Below are 24,939 nucleotides of genomic sequence, written 5' to 3'. Positions count from 1 at the left end.
AGAAATTTTGACCGGTGGTGCCCAAACTTTTGTATGCCACCATATATATACTGTGTTCAACTCTGAGGTTTGTCCTTCCACAGGCAGCCACAAAGAAACCGATCATGCAACCTATTTAAAGAAGAGATCAAACACCCAAAGTACAATTAAATAAAGAACAAATCAAGCAACAAACACAAGCTTTGAACATACAGAATATTAAACATCAAACTGCAGAATGCACCTTTAATACATAATACATGTATTTAATCCATGATGCATGGAACTCAGCAGGCCAGGAACCGTAGATGGAAAGGAATGAACAGTTGATGTTTTGGGCCTCGACCCTTCATCAGGACCTTTGAGAGCAGCGTATGGGTCATGAACAGATGAAGAGTGTGGAGGAGGGGCAAGGATTGGAGTTATGGAGGCCAATTAGGTCAATAAAAGAGGGAAAGGAAAAAATATAAGGGCAAGAGAGATTGAAGGGAGTGAATAGTGGAAGCTTGAGAACTTGTGATTCACGCTGCCAGATTTGAGGCTCTCCCAGCAGCATGTGAAGTGCTGTTTCTCTAATTTGCTTTCACCTGGCAGTAGAGGAGGCTGTGCTCAGAAATGTCGTGTGGAAATGGAACTAAAATGGCTGACCACCGAGAGATCCTGGGTGTCATGCAGGTGGGGCAAAAGTGCTGGTGAAGCAGTCCCTCAATATGCATCCATCCTCATTGATGTAGAAGAAACAGCAATGGGAGCATGAGATGCAATACGCAACACCAAAATTCATGTTTAATATAAATTTATTATCATAGTTCATATATGCAGACATCTCACCTCTCCTGGAAGTTCCGGGAGTCTCCGGCATATGAATAGTGGCTCCCTGATGCCCGCAAATTATATACAATATCACGGATCAATTTTTTGAGAGCAAGTGAGCGAGAGAAAGCAAGAGAGAGCACGAGAGCGACCATGAGAAGGCCCACAAGAGCGAGCGTGAGAGAGAGCGAGAGCAAGCAAGCGAGAGCGTGCGAACGAGAGAGAGAGAGAAAGCAAGCGAGAGCATGAGAGAGAGAGAGCGCAAGCGAGAGAGAGAGAGAAAGCAAGCAAGAAAGCGACCACGAGAGAGAGAGCGAGAGAGCGCGCGAGAGAGAGATCACAAGAGAGAGAGTGTGTGTGAGAGAGAGAGAGACATAGCAGAGTGTTCCAAAAAAAGAAAATATAAAACGTACGTCACCCCAGACTACACCGAAGTGTACCCCTGCCTAATAGGGGTCAAAATAATGACAGTGTTGCTCGCTGCACTGTTTGCAACAGTGAGTTTTCTATTGCCCATTGTGGGTTAAGACTGTAAAAGACATGTTGAGGTGAGTTTAACAGGTGTCATTTGTTCATTAGCATAGCTAATGTTATTTAAACTAGCTGGCCAGCTGCTAAGCAGCTACTCTATTGCAGACATCCCACCTCTCCCGGAAGTTCCGGGGGTCTCCCGCAAATTGATGATGCTACCTCCCTGAAATGAGATTTTACAGGGTGGGATGTCTGTATATGTCACCATAGACTACCCTGAAATTCATTTTCTTGTATTCGTAATAAATAAAAAATGAGCACAACAGAATCAGGGAAAAGCTGCACTCATCGGACAAACAGCAAAAGTGCAAAAAACAGTTGCAGATAAAAAATATATCAATAAATAAGTGAACGATAAATATTGAGAACCCGTGATGGACAGGGCTGTATCCATTATTTTTTGTACAATTTCCGTTCAAGGATATTGGTGTTGAAGGAAGTAGAGGCGCTGCCTTGCCTTGTTTGTAATGGAAAGATCCTCTGAAATGATAATGCCGAGAATTTTAAAGTTGCTGATCCTCTCCACCTCTGATCCTGTGACGAGGACTGGCTCATGGATCTCCAATTTCCTCCTCATGTAGTCAATAATCAGCATTTTTAATCTCCCTCCCATATGCCGATCCACAGGGTTCACTCGTGAAAGACAGCCTCACCTGGACTGGCTGTTTAGAGCCCTGGATGATAGGGAAGGAGGAGGTATAGGGACAGGTGTAACGCTTGTCCCCGGACCATTGCGTGTATTTGAGTGCTGGGAAATGGATGAAAACACGGGGAAAACGAAGATGAGATCGCACTGAGGACAGGATATTGTGCTTCACAGAGGGAGAGGCAAGTGGGACGGGGGCTGGCAGGGGGTGTGGATGGGATGATAGGCATACAACAGGGTCAGGTATTGGGTCAGAAGGGGGCAGCGAATTGGGGGATTCAGGGGAGGTGAAGTGCTGGAAAGAGGGGGACTCGGTGGAGTGGGGAGGACGAGCGTTAGCAGAAGCGTGTGAGACGAGGGGCTGATGAGGAGAGGTGGTAGCCGAGCGGGAGGGTTCACATCTGCGGTCTCAGCTGAGACAGGAGAGGGATCAGGAGGCGTCGGGGTCCTTGCGCACAAGATTATGAAATTAAACCTTCCTTTGCTTTGCTAGTTTTAATCTGTTCTGATCATATTTATTTATTTACATTCCCTATTCTCTGTCAGATCCAAAAAGAGAACGCATATGACTGCAATTTTACTAGAATGGGGCGAGAAATTATATTTTGCTTGTTTTGCACTGATGATCTGTTATTGTTTATGTTCCAGAGTTATAAAACCAAAGGCCAGAATCACCACTTTGCATGTAATTTTAATAGACGCATAGTAAATCAGTGTGAGAGTAGGAAAGGTGTGTGCTGACAAATTAATTTCTCTCTGAAAATTGCCCCTGTGTTTATGTGATTGCTCTAAACAGATGGGGATAAATGGCAATACGGGGAGAATACAAAAGTGATACTTGTAGGATCAGAGGACATGGGTGGTTGAAATTTGTTACAGATTCAGCGGACTCAAGAGCTTGTTTCTGTGCTATAACTATCAATGACTTATTCCAGAAGCCTCAATTTCTACAATAACCTTTTGCCTGTTTGAAGCCTGTCGACGAGGAAGCAGTTATAAATTCTGTAGCTTTACATCTCAAGGTGTTCTCTGTTTATATCAGCTGATTTATATCAGTTTCAATTTCCCTTGTTCCTTTTGATTACGTATTTGTTTCACTTCGATATAATTTCCCGAATACGCTGATTGACTCGTTGACGCTTTCGAAGCCAATCAGAGGTCACTGTGGCACCTTACTGCGCATCTTCCAACAGAGTTGACTCTAAATTTTTGGTGACCTTTGTGATTTCATTTAGGAGGGAGAAAAATCATGTATTCTTTTACACAGGCCCAAAGAAGAGGATGTTCTGAAATCCTAAAATCATTAAGCTGTGATAATTTGCTTGGACTGAAGGACACTATAGTCAGTGGGTTGACTACAGTAGGTAAGTACAATCAAGTGGATTTCTATTTAACAAATAGATTATAAATGTTTATAACCGTGTAACTCTCTCTCTTGCATCATTGGATTTGTTTTCTCTTTAGACTATTTTTGGCATCTGAAAACAACCTTGTGTGTAAAGTTGCACGTTTACACTCTATGAAGTTTTAAATGTATTTAAATAAATTAATTAGATGTTTTATCTTGCCAAATTTGAACAGTTAAAAGAACAGATATTTATTTGTTAAATTTATTGGCATTCTAATAACTACAGTTCCACAATCCCTTATCCGGAATCCTTGGTTCCAGTTGCATTTCGGAATTATGAATTTTTAGGATTTCAGACCCCCCCCCCCCCCGCCTCGCTACCCCCGATACCAAAAAACACATGTGCTCCTGTTCCTTATTTTACGGGTGTCATTGCAGTAGACTTTAGGACCCAGCAGTGCACCAAACCTACGCACATCCTCCCGTATACTTTAAATCATCCCAAGCTCACTTATAATACCTAATACAATGTAAATGCTATGTAAACAGTTGTTATAATGTATTGTTGAGGGAATAATGACACGAAAGAAATTTATTTCCAACAAAAACATTCTATAAAACATAAAAATATACAGCTTCAAACGAACCAAATCAAACACACGGTAAACGATTTATTGGAATAAATGTAGAACGTCACTGTCACTATACAACTTCAGTAACTTGTCTTTCTGTTTATTTAACTCATGTACTGGTGGTTCCGACACTATTTTCTGCAGTAAGATGCCACACAGACACACCACGATCAGGCTTTGCAATAACTCCACTTTCTGCGTTATTTATAATGATAGATGCTTCCTTCTCTTTTTCTCATTGTTACCCATAGGGGTATCTGCAGCTCTTTTTGACATTTTCACAGTGAAATTAAACACAAAGTCAACAGTGAACACAAAATATCAGCGAACAGCAAACGCACGTGTACCCAGTATGAGCGCTGAGCCACAACTGACGTCTGGCGGCCTCTGCTAGTGCCCTCACGTCACACCTAAAAAAGTAAAAACATAGTCTTCTAAAAATAGAAAATATGGATGTTATTTTGTAAAATATTTTTCCAGATTTCCTTAACTTTGAAGTCTTGGACTTTTAAGGATCATAAACTTGAGGGCTTTTTCTTTTATATGCCATTTTTTCTAGTACAAGGATCACAAATGGATTATAACAGTACGGATTCAAACAACATGCTCTCTAAAGTCTTTTGGTGTCAGACTGTTCTCCTTCAAATAACATTTGAGAGAGGTAGTTCGAGATACTGAGATCTTGGTAAGAAAATGTTTGATTGGTGTACCAAGATTTGGCAGAAATGTAATTCCCCACAAATGTTTGCTGTAAATGTCTATCATCTGACCATTATATTGAGGATGCCTTGAATATTTTCTGTCCTCTGGACTTATTTGCTAATCATTTTTTGAACCTTCAGCTGATGAAAAATAATTTTTACATTGAGTACTGTGCACAATGCTCTCATTTAAAATTATGCTGCTGTGTTGTTATAATGTGGTTTTCTCAATCTTAGAAACCATAGAAACCATAGAAAAGCTACAGCACAGAAACAGGCCTTTTGGCCCTTCTTGGCTGTGCTGAACCATTTTCTGCCTAGTCCCACTGACCTGCACACGGACCATATCCCTCCATACACCTCCCATCCATGTATCTGTCCAATTTATTCTTAAATATTAAAAAAGAACCTGCATTTACCACCTCGTCTGGCAGCTCATTCCATACTCCCACCACTCTCTGTGTGAAGAAGCCCCCAGTAATGTTCCCTTTAAACTTTTCCCCCCTCACCCTTAACTCATGTCCTCTGGTTTTTTTTCTCCCCTTGCCTCAGTGGAAAAAGCCTGCTTGCATTCACTCTATCTACACCCATCATAATTTTATATACCTCTATCAAATCTCCCCTCATTCTTCTACGCTCCAGGGAATGAAGTCCTAACCTATTCAACCTTTCTCTGTAACTGAGTTTCTCAAGTCCCGGCAACATCCTTGTAAACCTTCTCTGCACTCTTTCAACCTTATTTATATCCTTCCTGTAATTTGGTGACCAAAACTGAACACAATACTCCAGATTCAGCCTCACCAATGCCTTATACAACCTCATCATAACATTCCAGCTCTTATACTCAATACTTTGATTAATAAAGGCCAATGTACCAAAAGCTCTCTTTACGACCCTATCTACCTGTGACGACACTTTTAGGGAATTTTGTATCTGTATTCCCAGATCCCTCTGTTCCACTGCACTCCTCAGTGCCTTACCATTAATCCTTAATGTTCTCCCTTGGTTTGTCCTTCCAATGTGCAATACCTCACACTTGTCTGTATTAAACTCCATCTGCCATTTTTCAGCCCATTTTTCCAGATGGTCCAAGTCCCCCTGCAGGCTCTGAAAACCTTCCTCACTGTCTACTACACCTCCAATCTTTGTATCATCAGCAAATTTGCTGATCCAATTTACCACATTATCATCCAAATCATTGATATAGATGACAAATAACAATGGACCCAGCACTGATCCCTGTGGCACACCACTAGTCACAGGCCTCCACTCGGAGAAGCAATTCTCTACTACCACTCTTTGGCTTCTTCCATTGAGCCAATGTCTAATCCAATTTACCACCTCTCCATGTATACCTAGCGACTGAATTTTCCTAACTAACCTCCCATGCGGGACCTTGTCAAAGGACTTACTGACGTCCATGTAGACAATATCCACTGCCTTCTCTTCATCCACTTTCCTGGTAACCTCCTCGAAAAACTCCAATAGATTGGTCAAACATGACCTACTACGCACAAAGCCATGTTGACTCTCCCTAATAAGTCGCTGTCTATCCAAATGCTTGTAGATTCTGTCTCTTAGTACTCCCTCCAATAACTTACCTACTACCGACGTTAAACTTACTGGCCTATAATTTCCCGGATTACTTTTCGATCCTTTTTTAAACAGCGGAACAACATGAGCCACTCTCCAATCCTCCGGCACTTCGCCTGTAGACAGCGACATTTTAAATATTTCTGCCAGGGCCCCTGCAATTTCAACACTAGTCTCCTTCAAGGTCCGAGGGAACACCCTGTCAGGTCCCGGGGATTTATCCACTTTAATTTTCCCCAAGACAGCAAGGACCTCCTCCTTTTCAATCTGTACAGTTTCCATGATCTCACTACTGTTTCCCTTAATTCCATGGACTTCATGCCAGTTTCCTTAGTAAACACAGACGCTAAAAACCTTTTTTTAAGATCTCCCCCATTTCCTTTGGTTCCACACATAGCCGACCACTCGGATCTTCAAGAGGACCAACTTTATCCCTTACAATCCTTTTGCTCTTAATATACCTGTAAAAACTCTTTGGATTATCCTTCACTTTGACTGCCAAGGCAACCTCATGTCTTCTTTTAGCCCTCCTGATTTCTTTCTTAAGTATTTTCTTGCACTTCTTATACTCCTCAAGCACCTTATTTACTCCCTGTTTCCTATACATGTCATACAACTCTCTCTCCTTCTTTATCAGAGTTGCAATATCCCTTGAGAACCAAGGTCCCTTATTCCTATTCACTTTGCCTTTAATCCTGACAGGAACATACAAGCTCTGCACTCTCAAAATTTCTCCTTTGAAGGCTTCCCACCTACCGATCACATCGTTGCCAGAGAACAACCTGTCCCAATCCACGCTTTTTAGATCCTTTCTCATTTCTTCAAATTTGGCCTTCTTCCTGTTCAGAACCTCAACCCCAGGACCAGATCTATCCTTGTCCATGATCAAGTTGAAACTAATGGTGTTATGATCACTGGAACCAAAATGCTCCCCTACACAGACTTCCGTCACTTGTCCTAACTCGTTTCCTAACAGGAGATCCAATATTGCATCCCCTCTAGTTGGTCCCTCTATATATTGATTTAGAAAACTTCCCTGAACACATTTTACAAACTCTAAACCATCTAGACCCCTAACAGTATGGGAGTCCCAATCAATATATGGAAAATTAAAATCCCCTACCACCACAACTTTATGTTTCCTGCAGTTGCCTGCTATCTCTCTGCAGATTTGCTCCTCCAATTCTCGTTGACTATTGGGTGGTCTGTAATACAATCCCACTAATGTGGCCATACCTTTCCTGTTTCTCAGCTCCACCCATAAGGACTCAGTAGACAAGCCCTGTAATCTGTCCTGCCTGAGCACTGCTGTAATATTTTCCCTGACAAGCAATGCTACTCCCCCACCTTTCATTCCTCTGCCTCGATCACATCTGAAACATCGGAACCCTGGAATATTAAGCTGCCAGTCCTGCCCCTCCTGTAGCCAAGTTTCACTAATTGCTATAATGTCATAATTCCACGTGTCAATCCATGCCCTCAACTCATCTGCCTTCCCCGCAATACTCCTAGCATTGAAATAGATACACCTCAGAAGATTTTTACCACCACTCACAACCTTTCTATTAGCAGATTTGCTTGAAGTTTTAACATCATTTATTTTCACCCCAGCCACACTGTCAGCTCTGGCACTTTGGTTCCCATCCCCCTGCAAATCTAGTTTAAAGCCTCCCCAGTAGCACTAACAAACCTCCCTGAAAGGATATTGGTTCACCTGTAGTTCAAGTGTAACCTGTCTCTCTTGTACAGGTCCCACCTGCCCCAGAAGAGGTCCCAATGATCCTGAAATCTGAAACCCTGCCCCCTACACCAGTTTCTCAGCCACTTGTTCATCCTCCAGAGCATCCTATTCTTACCCTAACTGGCACATAGCACAAGTAGCAATCCTGAGATTACCGCCCTTGAGGTCCTGCTTTTCAACTTCCTACCAAGCTCTCTATACTCACTCTCTAGGACCTCCTCACTCTTCCTTGCTATGTTATTGGTACCGATGTGCACCACGACATCTGACTGATCACCCTCCCACTTCAGAATGTCATGCAATCGATCAGAGACATCCTTGACCCTGGCACCCGGGAGGCAACAAACCATCCTGGATTCTCTGTCACGACCACAGAACCTCCTATCTGTACCTCTAACTATCGAGTCCCCTATCACTACCGCTCTCCTCTTTTTCCCCCCTCCCTTCTTTACTGCAGAGCCAGACTCAGTGTCAGAGATCCGGGTACTGCAGCTTGTCCCAGGTAAGTCATCCCCCCTAATAGTATCCAATGCGGTATACTTGTTGTTGAGGGGAATGGTGACAGGGGAACCCTGCTCCGCGGGCCCTTTCCTCTTCCCTCGCCTGACAGTGATGCAATTTCCTGTCCTCTGCTCCTTTGGCGTAACTACCTCCCTGTAGCTACTATCTATAATCTCCTCATTCTCCCGAATGATCTGCAGGTCATCCAGCTCCTGCTCCAGTTCCCTAACGCGGTTTGTTAGGAGCTGCAGCTGGATGCACTTCTTGCAGGTGTCGTCGTCAGGGACACCGGAGGGCTCCCTGACTTCCCACATCCTGCAAGAGGAGCATTCCAACATCCTGCCTGGCATCCTCTCTACTCTAAACAATCTGAACAAAAAACTTACCGGAACCTACCCTGGCCTCTGCCTGTTCTCGCCGAAGCCTGCTGAGCCAAAGCCGTCGCACTCTGACTCAGTCCACTCCGATGATGGCTGCTACAATGATGGCCGCTACAACGATGGCCGCGGTATATGGTGGTCTGCTTTTAAACCTTGACGCGCTACGTCACGCGCCTGTGCAGTGCAGACCTTTCTCCCCAAGCAGAGTTTACAAAAACCCGACTTTTTCTACCCGATTTCTTCACTCCCTTCTTCTCAGCTGCTTGCTTCGACTGAAACAAGAACCGTTGAAAATTTCTCCTTTTAAACCTTAATAGACTTTCTGAAAAACTCATGATATTCCTATACAAGGCAACCCTCCCTAACTTATCCAGTAGCATATGCGGTGAATAATTAGCATATAATTGTCTTCCAGCAAGATGGCTCGAACGACCAATGGCAACATCTTGCAGACAGTTTAGAAAACTACTGTATACTCGTCTTCTGCTAAATATACGTCTTCTGCTAAATATACTTCTTCTGAACTGTGATTGTTTGCAGCCTGTAGCTTCCCTTTTTAACAATGTATTATTGGGACAACTGAATGATCTATCGCTCCTGTGATTTCCTGAGGGATTCAGCATGGAATGTAATTGTGGCTGTAGCTGGGGGTGGCTGCGTTGATTCCAAATAGCAGAACACAAACCCATGGTTGGCTCCATTGCTCCACTCTGATTAAAGCGTTGAGCAAGATTAAATTCAACGAGAATGAGAACGGAAAATGAATGGGTGTTCAGTGCCACCCGCCTGTGTTTGAACCGGTCTCCTTCTCAGTGTTGCCGGCAGAAGGTGCAGGAGTCTTGGTTCCCATGCTAAGTAGGTTTGATTGCCTTGGCAGCTCATGGCTATGGACTCACTTCTGGCTGCAATTTGATGTTTCATGTCTTCAGTGCTGAAAATGCTTTATATTTGTGTGATTTGATTGAGGCCCTTCGCCATGCAAGTGGATCTGTGGTTGTGATGTGCAGCCACTGACAGACACAGCAGTTTTAAAATAGTGTTAGTTGCGTTTGCTTGCATTATGGGCCGATAGTCGGAGAATCATAAAGTAACGAGTTTTGGTATTTTTTAAAATTTTTACTGTGCAGGAAGGCAATGAAGGCAATGCAGTTTGCCCTGATTTTGTTTATTTACAGTCAGTAAAAAGAACACAGCAGTGTACTTACTGGATGAATTCCTTTGTGATAACTATTAGGAACTAATACACAGTTTTATAGCACTGTACTGGTATTTGTAGTGTTCTAATCCGTTCTATATTTCATTTCAATATGTAATTTGCTTCTCAGTTAAATGGTAGTTTGATTTTATTCTACCTTTTTAACTATTTTCATGAAACTTCAGCTAATTGGGGCAGCTACTTAATTGGATCAAAATGTACTGACCATGATGTGTCCCAGTTAACCAGAACCCTCCCTCTGAGTTTATATTCCATGAAATAGGCCAGAAAATAGTAGGGTATGATTGGGTAGGTGCAAGTGCATTAAGTGCTAGTTAGTTTCTCTTACCCTTTTCTTAATCTGCTTTTTTTTTCTGGATCTGCTTCTTTTCCTGAAAATGCCTGCAAGTAAATGAATCTCAATAAGGTAACATAAGGCATAGGAGCAGAATTCGGCTATTCAGCTTATCAAGTTTGTTCTGTTATTCCATAATGGCTGATTTATTATCCCTCTCAACTCCATTCTCCTACCTCCTCCCCGTAACCTTTGACAACATTACTAATCAAGAAGCTATCAAACTCCACTTTAAACCCAGAATATTGGAGTGCTAATGCACAGTAATTGTACCAATGCAGCCATACATAATTTTATCAGAAATGATGTATTGGTAATGAATGATCAGTTTATTTTTTGTATATTCAGTGATGCAGAAGAAGAGAAAAAAATCTGAAAGCAGAGCTCTTAAGCACATGTTTAAATTAGAGTACTATTTACTATTTAGTCTATTTAATCTCATGTGGATAGGGTGGTGAAGAAAGCTTTTGGTATGCTGGCCTTTATAAACCAGAGCATTGAGTATGGGAGTTGGGATGTAATATTAAAAATGTACAAGGCATTGGTGAGGCCAAATTTGGAGTATTGTGTACAGTTCTTGTCACCGAATTATAGGAAAGATGTCAACAAAATAGAGGGAGTACAGATGAGATTTACTAGAATGTTACCTGGATTCCGGCACCCAAGTTACAGAGAAAGGTTGAACAAACACCTTCGCTCTGTCTGTCACAAAAAGCTGGATCTCCCAGTGTCTACCCATTTCATTTCTACTTGTATTCCAACATGTCAGTCCATAGCCTTCTCTACTGTATTGATGAGGCCACACCGAGGTTGGAGGATCAACACTTTATATTCTGTCTGGATGGCCTCTAAGCCGATTTCTTGAACTTATGGTAATGACCCCCCCTCCCTCCCCCTCTTCACCATTCCCCATTCCTGTTTCCCTCCCTCACTTCATCTCCTTACCTGCAATCACCTCCCTCTGGTGCTCCTCCCCCTTCCCTCTCATCAATGGTCTTCTGTCCCCTCCTATCAGATTCCCCCTTCTCCAGCTCTTTATCTCTTTCACCAATCAACTTCCCAGCTCTTTACTTCACCCTCTCCTCCTCTCCCAGTTTCACCTATCACCTATCACTTTCCTCTCCTCCCTGCACCTTCTTATTCTGTCATCTCGCATTCCTTTCCAGTCCTGCTGAAGGGTCTTGGCCCAAAACGTTGACTGTTTACTCTTTTCCATAGATACTGCCTGACCTGCTGAGTTCCTCCAGCATTTTGTGTGTGTTGCTTTAAAACATCTGTCTGTGTCATTAAGCATACTAGACGTCAAACAGCAAAGAAAAGATTCTTCACCTCACATGTCTGTGCTGACCATTAAGTAGCCACTTACACTCATTAATCCTATTTTAACCCACCCACATTCCCTTCAGCTCCCTCCAGATCCCTCCATTTACCCACGCACCAGGGTGACCCATCAGCCTTCCAGTCTGCATGTGGAGTTCGGAAGGAAATCCATCTCCAGGTAGAAACCCACTTGGTCACAGTGCAAACTCTGCACAGACAGCAGTGGAAGTCAGCATTGAACCTCAACCCCTGAGCTGAGAGGCAGCAAACCTGGCAACAGTGGGCATATTTCTCCCTCACGGAGTGCAGAATCAGGGTATTTTCTTTTTAGTTGAATTACAGTAGCATCTTAATTTCTCATCTCATTTACCTTAGTGAGCTAATTATTGTACTTATAATTCCTATTTTAATTTTACTTACAATCAAATGTTGAGATTAGGCATTTACGTGCATAGAAATGACATATTCTTGAACTTTCTTGCAGACCTCATCGGTATCATTCTGAACCACAGCCAAAGTGCAGAAGAGCTCCTGAAACGCAGGAAGGTTCGACACGAGGATATATTGAAGTACCTAATTAAACATGGTGTCGCTGTTTCTACATCGTCAGACAAACAACAACTTATTACTGTAGTTTTGGAGTATTGGAGTAATTCAGAAGTGGATAGAGAGCCATTAATATCTGAAGCAGATCTGGAACTTCGGGACCAAACAGTGATGGAAGAACTGGAGAGACAAGTGGAGCAATTGCGAAGGCAACAGCAAATGCTGAATCTACCACAGGGTGCAACTGCCATGGACTTGAACATAAATGTGAATATTTCACAGGTAATTTACGTGCATCAAAAGATATTTAGCTGCATGTGGAGATTTTAATGTTCTTGCCTCCCAACTATTAGAATTTCCTTATGATTTATTTTCAGTGTTCTTAGACTTGAAAGATATTCTTCCATTAGCTGAAAACCATAATACTCAAAGTACTATCCAGAAAAATAACTAAGACAAAATCTTTGCAATAGTTGTACCTCTCAAGAAAGTATTCTTTTAAGAACCCCACAACTGGAACTGGAGGTTGTTTCTTATCAGATTAATGTTTGGGAGTGTGAAAAAGAGTCCTGAAATGGGATGAAAATCGAGTTGTTGTAACTAACAGAATGGTGGATAAGATTAGTGAGGCAAAATGATTATTACCATATTTAATATCTTTACATTCTTACCTCACTTGGTTCAGAAATGATTTGCATTTAGATTTGTGATGTTGATCGATATCTGGAGCTGTGATGTAAAGCATAATATAAATGCAGCTCGTTCATCAAAGCTGCTAACTCATCTCTTGGGGTATTGTTTCAAATTTAACATAGGAAAGAATTTTCTACACACTGAGTGTTTAGCATCTGGAATACACTGCAAGGGTTGTAGTTGACAGAGTTTTAATTCTAGAGATCTAAAAAGGGTTGGTTAAGTATCTAAAAGGAATAAATTTAATGGGTTGTAGAGAAACGACTGGACAGTATTACTAACCGGGATTGAGCTAAATTGCGAGCTGGGAAGCTCAATGGGCTGAATGGCATTATTCTCTCATTCTGTAAAATCTTATTCCAGTATTGAATTCAATTAGAAGAAAACAGCAAATGTAGTAATACATATGCGGTGAAATACAAAATCAAGCTTCGAAATTTCAAAGTATATTTATTATCGAAATATGTATACTGCATACCATTCTGAGATTTGTTCTCCCACAGGCAGCCACAGAAAAAGAAACATCATGGAGCCTAATTGAAGAAAACATCAAACACCTAACGTGTGATAAAAAAAGAACAAATCATGCGAAAAGCAAGCTTTTAACATACAGAATATTAAATGTCAAATTCCGGAATATATCTTAAATACAAAATACATACAAAGTGCTGGAGTAACTCAGCAGGCCAGGAACTATACATGGAAAGGAATGAACATTTGCTGCTTTTGCTGAGAACTTTCATCAGGACTAGAAATGTAGGAGGAAAAAGCCAGAAGAAGACGGTGGAGGGACAGGAAGGACTACCAGCTAGAAGTTGCTAGGTGCTGCTAGGTGGGTGAGGGGATGAAGTAAGAAGCCTGGAGGTGATAGGTGGAAAAGGCCTTAAGACAGAAGAGAACTGGACCATTCAGACCATCAAGTCTGCCGTGCCATTCTATCACGGCTGATTTATTATCCCTTTCAAGCTGATTCTTCTCCTTTCTCCCCATAACTTTGGCATCCTGACTAATCAAGAACTTTCCAACCTCCATTTTAAATATACCCATTGACGGCCTCCACAGTCATCTGTAGCAATGGATTTCACAAATTCCCAACGCTCTGGCTAAAAAAATTCCTCCTAATCTAAATGGACATCCCTGTATTCTGTCACAGTGTCCTCTGGTCTTAGACTCCCATACTACAGGAAACATCTTCCTGACAGCCACTCTATATTCAATATTCAATAGATTTCACTGAGATCCACCCCCTTCTTCTACACATCACTGAGTACAGACCTAGAGCTATCAAACACTCCTCATTCATTATGTTATGTACCCTGTAACTGGGTTGTCAAACCAGCAGAAATAGAACACTCGTTGGAGTCTGTGATTACTAGAAACTAATAAAGTTTTATTAAGAAAAGAAGTAATACAGTACACGAACTGCAAGGATATAAATATAACAGGTTAGCAAAGATAGTATACACATATACACAGAAATAGGGTAATAGGAATTAACCAAGCTCTATCGCAGTCTAGGGGTAAAATGATCAGTCTTGAGGTGAAGCAGAGTTCAGTTCAGTCCAGTGTAGTTCGAAGTAATCGCTGTTGTTGTACCGTTGGAGAGAGAGAGAGAGAGAGAGTGTGAGATACAGTTGAGGTTTCAGGCAAAGCTTTCAATGCCTTTTAATCCCGTTGTGGTCACCAACTGTGACCCCTCCGTTCTGGATGCGATCGTTCTTCCGTGGAGAACCCGGCACCCAGGCAAGGGCGGACACACAACAGGTCCCCACCCGTCGTACTTTTACACCCTGTGAGCCTCTGACGGATTCCCGCGAATCGGTCCTCCAAACTCCACCAACTTGTGGGGCACAATGCTCTTTCCAGGGTCTCGAGGCATGTATGTTGTGCCTTAGCAAACCCGCTATTTTATCCTCCCCCTGATGAGGTATCACCTTTCCATCAAAATTCACATTTCCTATTGTCTCAGCAGGATTGCTAATGAACAGTTTAGGTTCAGAGGAAACTGTCTGTGGCAGACACCAACATACTGAATTATGTGTGTCTCGCTCTCGTTATCTCTCTCTTCTCTCTTATTAGCATTTTGAATGGCTCTCCTTTGTTCTCGTTATCTCTCTCTCATTAACAGCATCCGTTCTGCAGCTCTGCTTGGCTTCACACATGAGAATTAACCCTTCCATTCCTGGAATTGTGAACCTCCTCTGGTCCCTCTCCAGTGCCTGCCCGTCCTTTCTATGAGAAGTGGCTCAAAACTGCTCACAGTTTGCCAACTGCAGTCTGATCCATGCCTTATATAGCCTCAGCTTTACATCCTTGCTTTTATATTCTATTTCTCTTGAAGTGAATGCAAACATTGTATATGGCTTCCTTACCAGTGACTCAACCTGTAAGTTAACCTTTAAGGAATCCTGCACGAGGACTTCCAAGTCACTTTGCACTTTCGATTTTTGAATTTCTATGCCTTCACTCCTATCAAAGTGCATGATTATACCCCTCCCTACACTATACTCCATCAGCGGTGTTAAGGGACCATGTTGAGGAAATGGGGCTGCACTAGTTGACCTTCAGCTCATAAGAGAGAATGAGGAAGTGACAGAGAGGAGGTAGTCCTATTAAAAGTTGCAAGAGGCTGATACCTGGTGACAATCAGGAGAAGAGAAAAGAACCCTGTGTGTACTCTTGTGGCCGTCGCCCTCAATAATAATTACACCCCTTTGGATAGTTTTGGTGGGGGAAGGGTGTCATAGCAACCAGGTCTCTGGTATTAAGTCTGACCCTGTTGCTCGATTGGGAAGGGGGAAGAAGAGGAATGCAGTAGTGATTGGAATATTGATGTGACTCAGACACTGCTGTAGATTGAACAGCCACGTTTATTCACCAAACTTTCATTTTTACTTTTCCACATCCTGACGTCATACGCCCTCTGATGCTACGAATACTCACACAATACATTACATCCCCCTTCTCAAGATTTTTTTTCTCTTTTTACAGCACTGTGAATTACCAAAACAATGCCTCTAGGTATGCCCTTCTTACAGTGCAACAACCATGACATAAACTAAAAAATCTTACCTTGTACTGTATTCTGCATTGTACCTTACAGTACTAACAGCAGTGTATTTACTTTTACTAACATAGACTAATAAACCTTTTATTTCACACCTTGGAACTTATGACATGTGTGACTTTGCCTCAAACTGTGTGAGACTGTATGTATGTCTAGTCTCTGTATCGAGCTGGAAGTTTGACTCGTCTCCCAGACCGTGTGTGATACAACTGTGACTGTGCTGGTCCTTCACCAGTGTCAGTCTCTCGAGTGACCTCTCTGTCTTTGCGGTCTGCTGCACTCTTGGTGTCCTTTGTTTCTACGTCAGTATATGTGGAAACTCCCTCTCGCCTGTCTTCAGCAGATGCTTCCTGTTCCTCCTGTCGACTCTTCCATCCGGCGTGCGAACTATGAAGGATCTTGGTTGCTGATGTCCGTTCACAACCACATTTGGTTGCCAGGTGTCTCCTCTCTGTATTCTGACATTGTCACCTGTATGCAGATCTGGCAACTGTCTTGTATGTCTGTCATAGTAGCTCTTTTGCTTTATTTGCTTGTACTTTTGCTTGTCATGTACTTGAGCATTACCTTCAGGAGTCAGTAGAGATGTGGATGTTGGCAGTTTGGACTTCAGACGACGTCCCATCAACAGCTGCGCAGGAGAGAACCCCACACCCTCAATCGGTGTGTTGCGGTATTCAAGCAGAGCAATGTAAGGGTCACCGTTGCTGCTTTGTGCCTTCTTGAGCATGTTCTTGACAGTTTGTACAGTTCTCTCTGCTTGTCCATTAGACTGAGCGTGCCCTGGACTGGAAGTAACATGCTGAAATTCCCAGCTTTCTGAGAACTCTCTGAACTCTACACTGGTATATTCTGGACCATTGTCACTAATGACAATTTCTGGAATACCATGTCTTGCGAATGTCAATTTTGTTGTGGTAATGACACCTCAAATGGACGTGTCACTTAACTTGGTGATCTCCGGATATTTTGAATAGTAGTCCACACAAAGCAGATATTTTGCACCATTGTAATGAAAGAGATCTGTGCCAATCTTCTCCCATGGTCTTCCTGGTAGTGGGTGGGGAAGCAAAGGCTCTCTTGGATTGCTGTGTTTGTTTTCATTACAGACAGCACACTGAGACACAATGTCCTCTATCTGAGTTGACATGCCTGGCCAATAGAGAATGTCCCTTGCTCTTTCTTTACATTTCACTATCCCCAGGTGTGACTCATGAATTCTGTTGAGCATTTCCTGTCTCATTTGGTTTGGTACGATCAGTTTTGCCATTTTGAACATTAGTCCTGATGCATAGCTGATTTCCTCTTTAAATGTCCAGTATTTCTGCATTTCCTTTGGAACATCTTTTCTTTCTGTTGGCCATCCATTCATTGTAATGTCTCTTAGCATTTGCATTTCAGGATCATCTGCAGTCACTTTCCTGAACACGTTCAACTTCTCCTCAGAGATGGGTAGCTGAGGTGTAACCCAATTGACCTCCAGCTCTCTTCCTAGCAACTCTTCCTTTTGCTCTTTGAGGTAAGCAAGGCTCAAAGCATCAGTGATGTACAGTTCTTTTCCTGGCTTATAGGTGACTGTGAGAGTGTACCTCTGTAGCCTGAGAAGCATCCTTTGCAGCCGCATAGGAGCTTGGTGGAGTGGCTTTTTGAAGATATTCTCAAGTGGTTTGTGATCACTCTCAACCTGGATTTCTTTGCCATATACATATTGGTGGAACTTCTCGCACCCATAAACTATGGAAAGTAATTTCTTCTCGATTTGAACATATTGGCGTTGACAGTCCATAAGTGCTCATGATCCATACGCCACAGGCCTCCCATCCTGCAGTGTAACAGCTCCTATTCCCTCCGGACTGGCATCCACAGACATCGTTACTGGTTTATTGACATCATAGAACTTGAGTGCTGGTGCATTGGTAACCAACTCCTTCAATGTGTCAAAACTTTTCTTTTGTTCGTCTTCACAGTGCCATTCAGTGTTGCTCTCTAGTAGCTTTCACAGTGGAGCGCTGACCTCTGATAAATTGGGAATAAATTTGGCAAGATACTGTATCATGCCCATGGACCTCAATAGTTCTTGCTTGTCTTCGGGTGGTGGTAGCTGTACCACAGCTCTGACCTTTTCATCATCTGGTTTTAGCCCATCAGCACTGAGTACATGACCTATGTATTTGATCTCTGTGGTTCTGATCTTACATTTACTTTTGTTCAGTTTTGGGTTGTACTCACATGCTCTCTGCAGGAACTTCCGCAGTCTCTGATCATGTTCCTCAATTGTGTCACCCGTATCAGCAAATCATCAATGGTGTTGACCACCCCATCCAGGCCTTCAATCATTTGTGCCATTGATCTCTGGATTACCTCTGATGAAGGAGAAATCCCAAAGGGTAGACGCAGGAAACGATATCTCCCTATGGGCATGTTGAAAGTGCATAATTTGGAACTTTCTTCATCCAGCTTGATCTGCCAGAAACCTTGATTTGCATCTAATACTGAAAGGTATTTTGCATTAGGCATGCGGGAGACAACCTCTTCAGCTGTGAGCTGCGGATAGTGCTCTCTTTTGATGGCTTGGTTGAGATCTTGAGGATCCATGCAAATCCTCGTCTTTTTTTCTGTGACCACTGTCACAATACTATTCACCCAGTCAGTCAGTTCCATTTGTCTTGCTATGACTCCCATCTGTTCCATTCTGTGTAGCTCCTCCACTACTTGATCCCTGAGAGCTACTGGAATCTTTCTCGGGGCATGCACGACTGGTGCAATAGTTGGATTAATCTGGATATGGTGTTTCCCTGGTAAACATTCTAATCCAGAAAACAAATCATCAAAGTCTTTGAGAATGTCATTTTCTTTTTCAACACCATAGATTCGCTTCACCAGCCGAGCTTTGTGCATGTTGCTTTGCCCAGTATTGCTGGAACACGTTGCTGTACTATTTCAAACTCGATGTTGTAATGTTGACCTTTGTACACACAGGTGAGTGCTTTTTTTGCCCAGTGGCACTGTCTTGTGGCCAAAATATGCAACAAGCTTGCAGGTGGATTTTCTCAGTCTTCCTCTGATGTCCAGTGAGTTGAATGTTTCTGCTGACATTACATTGCACTTTGCCTCAGTGTCAAGCTTAAATGTCACATTCCTCCTGTTTATTAGCAGATCTTGAGTCCAATCATCTTCATCCTCCATTCCTGCATTGCCAATATTCTTGATGCATACCTCCTGTTCCACTTCAACTGTGCCAATGAATATGTTGCTGTGCCCTCACTCTGTTCCACAGCATGCATTTTCCTTGTGTGCTCCTTCAATTTGCACATCTTCACAAAGTGATTTCTTTTCTAGCATAACTTGCATATCTGACCAAAGGCTGGACATTTTCTGTATCCATGTTTACAACCACATCTGTTGCAGTTAACCTCCTTCTGATCATCCTGTGGAGCTGGCTTTGTCCTACCCTTGTCAGTTTTCAGTTTTTATTTTGTGCACTTCAATCTCTTCATTGAGCACTCTAACTTGACTTGACATGATCTCGCTGGCACAGCAAACATCAATCGCCTTTTCTAATGTAAGATCCCTCTCTCTCAATATCCTGCCTCTCACTTGATCATCTCGTATGCCGCATACAATCCTGTCACGTATTAAAGAGTCATGCAGTTGTCCGAACTCAGTCTTTTGCCTTGCTCTTCAAATCTGTTACATCAACGTCTATGGTCTCTATTAGTCCTTGAGCCCTCGTGAAAAACCGGTGTCGGATGTACGGTAGGTTTTTTCTCGGTTCGCAGTAATCTTGAAACTTTTTCTTCAACACATCAATTTTATCCTGCTCATCATCTTGGAAGACAAACGTGTTGCAAACCTTTATTGCCTCTTCTCCCGCCACAATCAGAAACGTAGCACATTGCACTTTCTCCGTCTTTTCAGCTACGCCGTTAGCGGTGCAAAACAGCTCAACTTCTGGATCCATATTTTCCAGTTCTCAGCAAGATGACCTTGTAGGCTTAAACTTGACGGTGGCTGTAACTGTGACATCTTTTACCTGTCTTCTCTTCCTTTTTTTTCGTGATCTCTTCTGACACCATGTAATATTGATGTGACTCAGACACCGCTGGAGATTGAACAACCACGTTTATTCACCAGACTTCTATTTTTACTTTTTCCACGTCTTGACGTCATACGCACTCTGACGCTACGAATACTCACACAATACATTACAGTGCTAGTGGATTCCATAGAGGAGCAGACTTGAGATTCTGTGGATGTGAAAGAGACATAGAGATGATATGTTGCCTCCCAGGTGCCAGGGTCAGGGATGTCTCAGATCAGACCCACAGCATTCTAAAGGGGGAGAGTGAGAAGCCAGAAGTCATGATGTCATGGTAAATACTGGTACCAACAACATAGATAGGAAAAGAGAGGAGGTTCTCAAGAGAGAATATAGGGAGCTAGAAAGCTGAAAAGCAGGACCTCCAGGGTAGTAATCCCAGGATTGCTGCCTGTGCCACACACCAATGAGGGGGAAAATGGGATGATTTGGCAGATGAATGCGTGGCTGAGGAACAGGTGCAGGGTCAGGAGGCATGGTTTTGGATCATTTGGATCCCTTCTGAGGAGTAATAACCTGTACAAAAAGGACCCATTACACCTGAATCTGAGAGGGGACCAACATCCTTGTGGGCAGGTATGCTTGAGCTGTTGGGGAGGATTTAAACTAATTTGGCAGGAGGTTGGGAACCAAAGTGACAGGCAAGGGTTGGGGCAGTTGGTAAGCAATTTGATGCAGTGTGTAGTTTTACTGTGAGGAAAAGCAGGTAGATGATAGGGCAACATTAGAGTCAGTGCGATGAATTGAAGTATAACATTGGGACAAAATCAAAAAGTGTGATGAATGTGTTTTATTTGAATGCACATAAGTAGATGATTTTGTAGTGCAGTTAGAGATTGGCAGGTATGACGTTGTGAGCATCACTGAGTTGTGGGAGCTTAACGTCCAAAGATACACAATAAACGGACAGAGTGTTACCAGGTTTGGATATGGCCCAAGTGTGGAGTGAGAGACACTGAAGCAAGTCAATAGTCCACAGACTTTAATATGAATAGTGTTAAAGGGAAAATAAACAATAAACACTAGGCCAAACAGGGCCATTAACTAAAACTCTTGAAAGGAACACGAAGTCTATACTGCGGCTGGAAAGAACATCTAAACGTTAAACGAATACCCCTAGTCTTCAGAGTCAGTTGACTAGAAAGTCCAATATTTCAGGGAAGGCCAAAAGCAAAACAGCAGGAAAGCGTTGCTATGCTCTGTCCAAGTCTTGACAAGCACTACGACGACAAGTATGGAGTTAAATACTATCACAGTTAAATAATAATTAGCTCACACATGCAAATTCACAAACGCAGTTGCCATATCTACTGCACTGCTGAATCCGTGGTTGTGACACAGAGGGTATGGAGTGACCTGGTTGGCAAGGCAGTGATCACCTTGCAGTCTGAGACGGAGAAGCTAAAGTCAGATGTATCGGTATTGGACCAAATGTGGGAAAATGTGATTCCAATAGATGGAATCAGTTGGGGTGAAGGGTCTGTTCACAACTAGTACTAGTTGGACACTTTTTATTTCCAAATTCTAATTTATTCATTTAATCTAACTTCTATGGCAGCTAGGATGTTATTTGAACTCATACCTTTGGATTATTTGTCTAAATATCTAGATTACTAATTGTGGTATTTAGCCACAGCAACATCAGTGTACTTGGTTTGGCAAGGAGTGGAACTGAAGTTGATGGAGGAGTTAAAATCAGAGATGAGTTAATTGAATGGCAGAACTGGGTTGAATAGCACAAGTTCAGATATTGCATTAGATTTTGATGTGTATTCTTATGCATGAAACAGACATATTTCTGATACTTTACAAATTGTTCTGAGAGATGAAACTCCTACTCCTCATAACAGTGGACTTCTAATCTCTAAAATACTAGTGATGCCAAGAGCATTTGATTAGCAGTGTTTAGAATACCAACACCCTACGCTTCAAACAATTTGGCGTTGGTTTAAGACCTTTGCCTTACTCATAATCAAAGCAATGCTGTTATGGGGGCAATTGAAGTTGTAGATCCAGTGGGAGTAAAGGATAGGTGATCTGTTTCCAGGTTAGGCTTGAGTGCAGCTTTCAGGAGAATCTGCAAATGGTTCTCTTTCCATGGCCTGCTGCCCTTTTCCTTCTCTGTGTTATGGGCTTGGAGGCTTCTGTCATTGTCTAGGCTAATTAAGGGTAAATGTGTAAGTGATACACATTGCATCCACTGTGTACCAGCGCTGGAGAAAAAGAATGCTAGTTAATCAGACTTGGTCTTTGATGGAGTCAACTCCATGGGTGATGTTGGAGCTGAATAAATCCATGCTGGGTGTTTCAAAATTCAAGATTGTTTAATGTCATTTCAAGTACATAAGTGTAAAGGAGAATGAAATAATTGTTACACCAAATCCAATACAGCTCAAAAATAATAATGTTTTCATATCACAAAACAAAAATAATAGCAACAGTAAGATCAAGAACACAATAAAAATATACAATAAATATAAATACATTAGGTACAAAGGAGATGTCAGGGGTAAGGTTTTTATGCAGAGAGTGGTGAGTGCGTGGAATCGGCTGCCAGCGACAATGGTGGAGGTGGATACAATAGGGTCTTTTAAGAGACTCCTGGATAGGTACATGAAGCTTAGAGGGCTACAGGTAACACTAAGTAATTTCTAACGTAAGTACATGTTAGGCAAAGCATTGTGGGCTGAAGAGCCTGTTTTGTGCTGTAGGTTTTCTATATTTCTATAAGCTTATGTACATAAATTGATTGTATGTACATAAAGTGACACTATGTACGGGACTGTGTGTACATTAAGTGACTGACAGGAAATGATATAGTAGTGATGATGGGGGGGAGCCTAGTGGGTGGTTTAAGGGACAAAGTACTGCATGCTTCTTTGTCCCCATTTTTTGCATTCAATGTATTTATCATTGTTGTAATGTTCACTTCTTTTACAAAAAGCTGACTTTATTCTTTTTTCTTAACACATTCCAGAATTAGCGAGTGGTTGTTGGAGTCTCAGAAGGTGAACAAGTAGGCAAGGAGTCTGCGAATGGTTCTTCCAGCTTCTGAACTCTCAGAATTCTTCCTTTGGACAACAGGCAAAAGAGTGAGGCCTACAGCACTTTCAGGACGATGCAATCCTTCACTTTACCTATTGTGTTTTTGAACAGCGCTTTGGGCTCATCCACACACCAATCTGAGTAAACAACTGGAAAATCAGGGTATATTAATCTTCAGATGAAAGCTTTTTTATGGTCAGCTTGTAATTATGCAACCCAGTGTATCTTTTCAGATGACGGAACTACAAACATGTAACAATGAATTAAATGCACTTCTGAAGTAATTTGATTTGGAAATCATTTTCAGCTTTATAGCCTGAAAGGATTTGAAATTTGTTTGGATTTATGTAATGGGTGGACATTTTCCTGCATAGATGACACTAGATAATAAAATTAAAAATAACCCTCCTTCTTCTCGATTTGAAATTATTTTCACATATGGAGGTTTTAGCAACTATTGGAATCTTAGGAACCTATCTTCTACTTTAAAAAACAGTATTGTGCAAAAGCCTTAGACACATAATGAAGTTAGGACTGATCAGACACCTCCCTGATGGTATTGCATGATGGATCAGAATCTGTTTGTAATTCTCAGCACTGAGAATTCCATTAATTCTGACCAGATCACCAACTCCATTTGCAGAAATGCAGCCCCACGATGCAGGGAACCTCTGACATGCTTTCCTGTTGGCTGCAGACACTCATCCGTGTATCGCTCTCCAGCTTTTCCATGAACAAACTGCCTCTTGTTTGAGGCAGAAATTTCAAATTTTGTCTTGTCAGTCCAGAGTAGTTGTTGCTGTTGTTCACACCCGTCCTGTGTTTTTGTGCGTAGGAGAGTCTCTTGGCTTTGTTTCCACTTTGAAGGAATGGCTTTTTGGCAGCAACTCTACCATGAACATTTCTGAAATAACTTCTCCAGACTATTGAGGGGTGTGCTTGGGTTCCAGTAGTTTCTGTGTGTTCAGAGCTGATAGCAGTACTGGACTTCTGAGTTAGAAGGGACATTAGTTTGGTGTATATCCCGTCTCCTGCACTCAGTTTCCGTGTCCGACCACTGCATTTCTGATCAACCTTGCCTGTTTCTACGTGCTTCTTCAGAAAAGATTGGACAGCACATCTGGAAACCCCTGTCTGCCACAATATTTCTGTTTGGGGGAGACCTTGCTGACGCAGGATGACCAGCTTGTGGTCTTGTTACTAAACTCATTCTTGCCATGGTGTTAGAATTGATGATTTGAAGATTTGAAGATTAAGCTCCCACATCTGCCACAATCTCACCTTTTAGTTTAGCTGTCCTTCGTCCAGTTTGATTTCTCTACACATATTTCTGTTTCAGTTAATCAGTTTAATGCATTCAACTCATTATGTCATTAGTTGTTAGCATCCTGTTTGCAGACATCCCACCCTGCAAAAACTCATTTCAGGGAGGTAGCACCATCAATTTGTGGGAGACTTCTGGGAGAGGTGGGATGTCTGCAACAGAGTAGCTCGTTAGCAGCTAGCCAGCTAGTTTAAGTAATGTTAGCTATACTAATGAACGAATGACACCTGTTAAACTCACCTCAACACGTCTTTTACAGTCTTAACCCACCATGGGCAATAGAAAAGTCACTGTTGCAAACAGTGCAGCAAGCAACACTGTCATTATTTTGACCCCTATTAGGCAGGGGTACACTTTAGTGTAGTCTGGGATGATGAACGTTTTATTTTTTTTGGAACACTCTGCTATGGCGCGCTCTCGCTCGCGCTTT

At 42.2% G+C, this 24,939-nt stretch overlaps 1 protein-coding gene across 1 annotated transcript in view; it reads left to right on the top strand.

Moving 5' to 3' along the window:
• The window catches only part of LOC134347768 (uncharacterized protein C3orf38-like), a 36,503-nt gene extending 12,925 nt beyond the window's left edge, over window positions 1-23,578 (top strand). The window contains exons 4-6 of the mRNA XM_063050171.1: window positions 3,237-3,333; window positions 12,220-12,563; window positions 23,118-23,578. Of these exons, the coding sequence (XP_062906241.1) occupies window positions 3,237-3,333; window positions 12,220-12,563; window positions 23,118-23,123 (447 nt within the window). The 3' untranslated portion in view covers window positions 23,124-23,578. The remainder of the gene's footprint in view (window positions 1-3,236; window positions 3,334-12,219; window positions 12,564-23,117) is intronic.
• The last annotated feature ends 1,361 nt before the right edge of the window (window positions 23,579-24,939 follow it).

The sequence above is a fragment of the Mobula hypostoma genome, chromosome 6, assembly GCF_963921235.1.
Source record: "Mobula hypostoma chromosome 6, sMobHyp1.1, whole genome shotgun sequence".
In the NCBI taxonomy this organism is placed as follows: domain Eukaryota; kingdom Metazoa; phylum Chordata; class Chondrichthyes; order Myliobatiformes; family Myliobatidae; genus Mobula; species Mobula hypostoma.
This window is presented reverse-complemented; position numbering and strand designations above follow the sequence as displayed.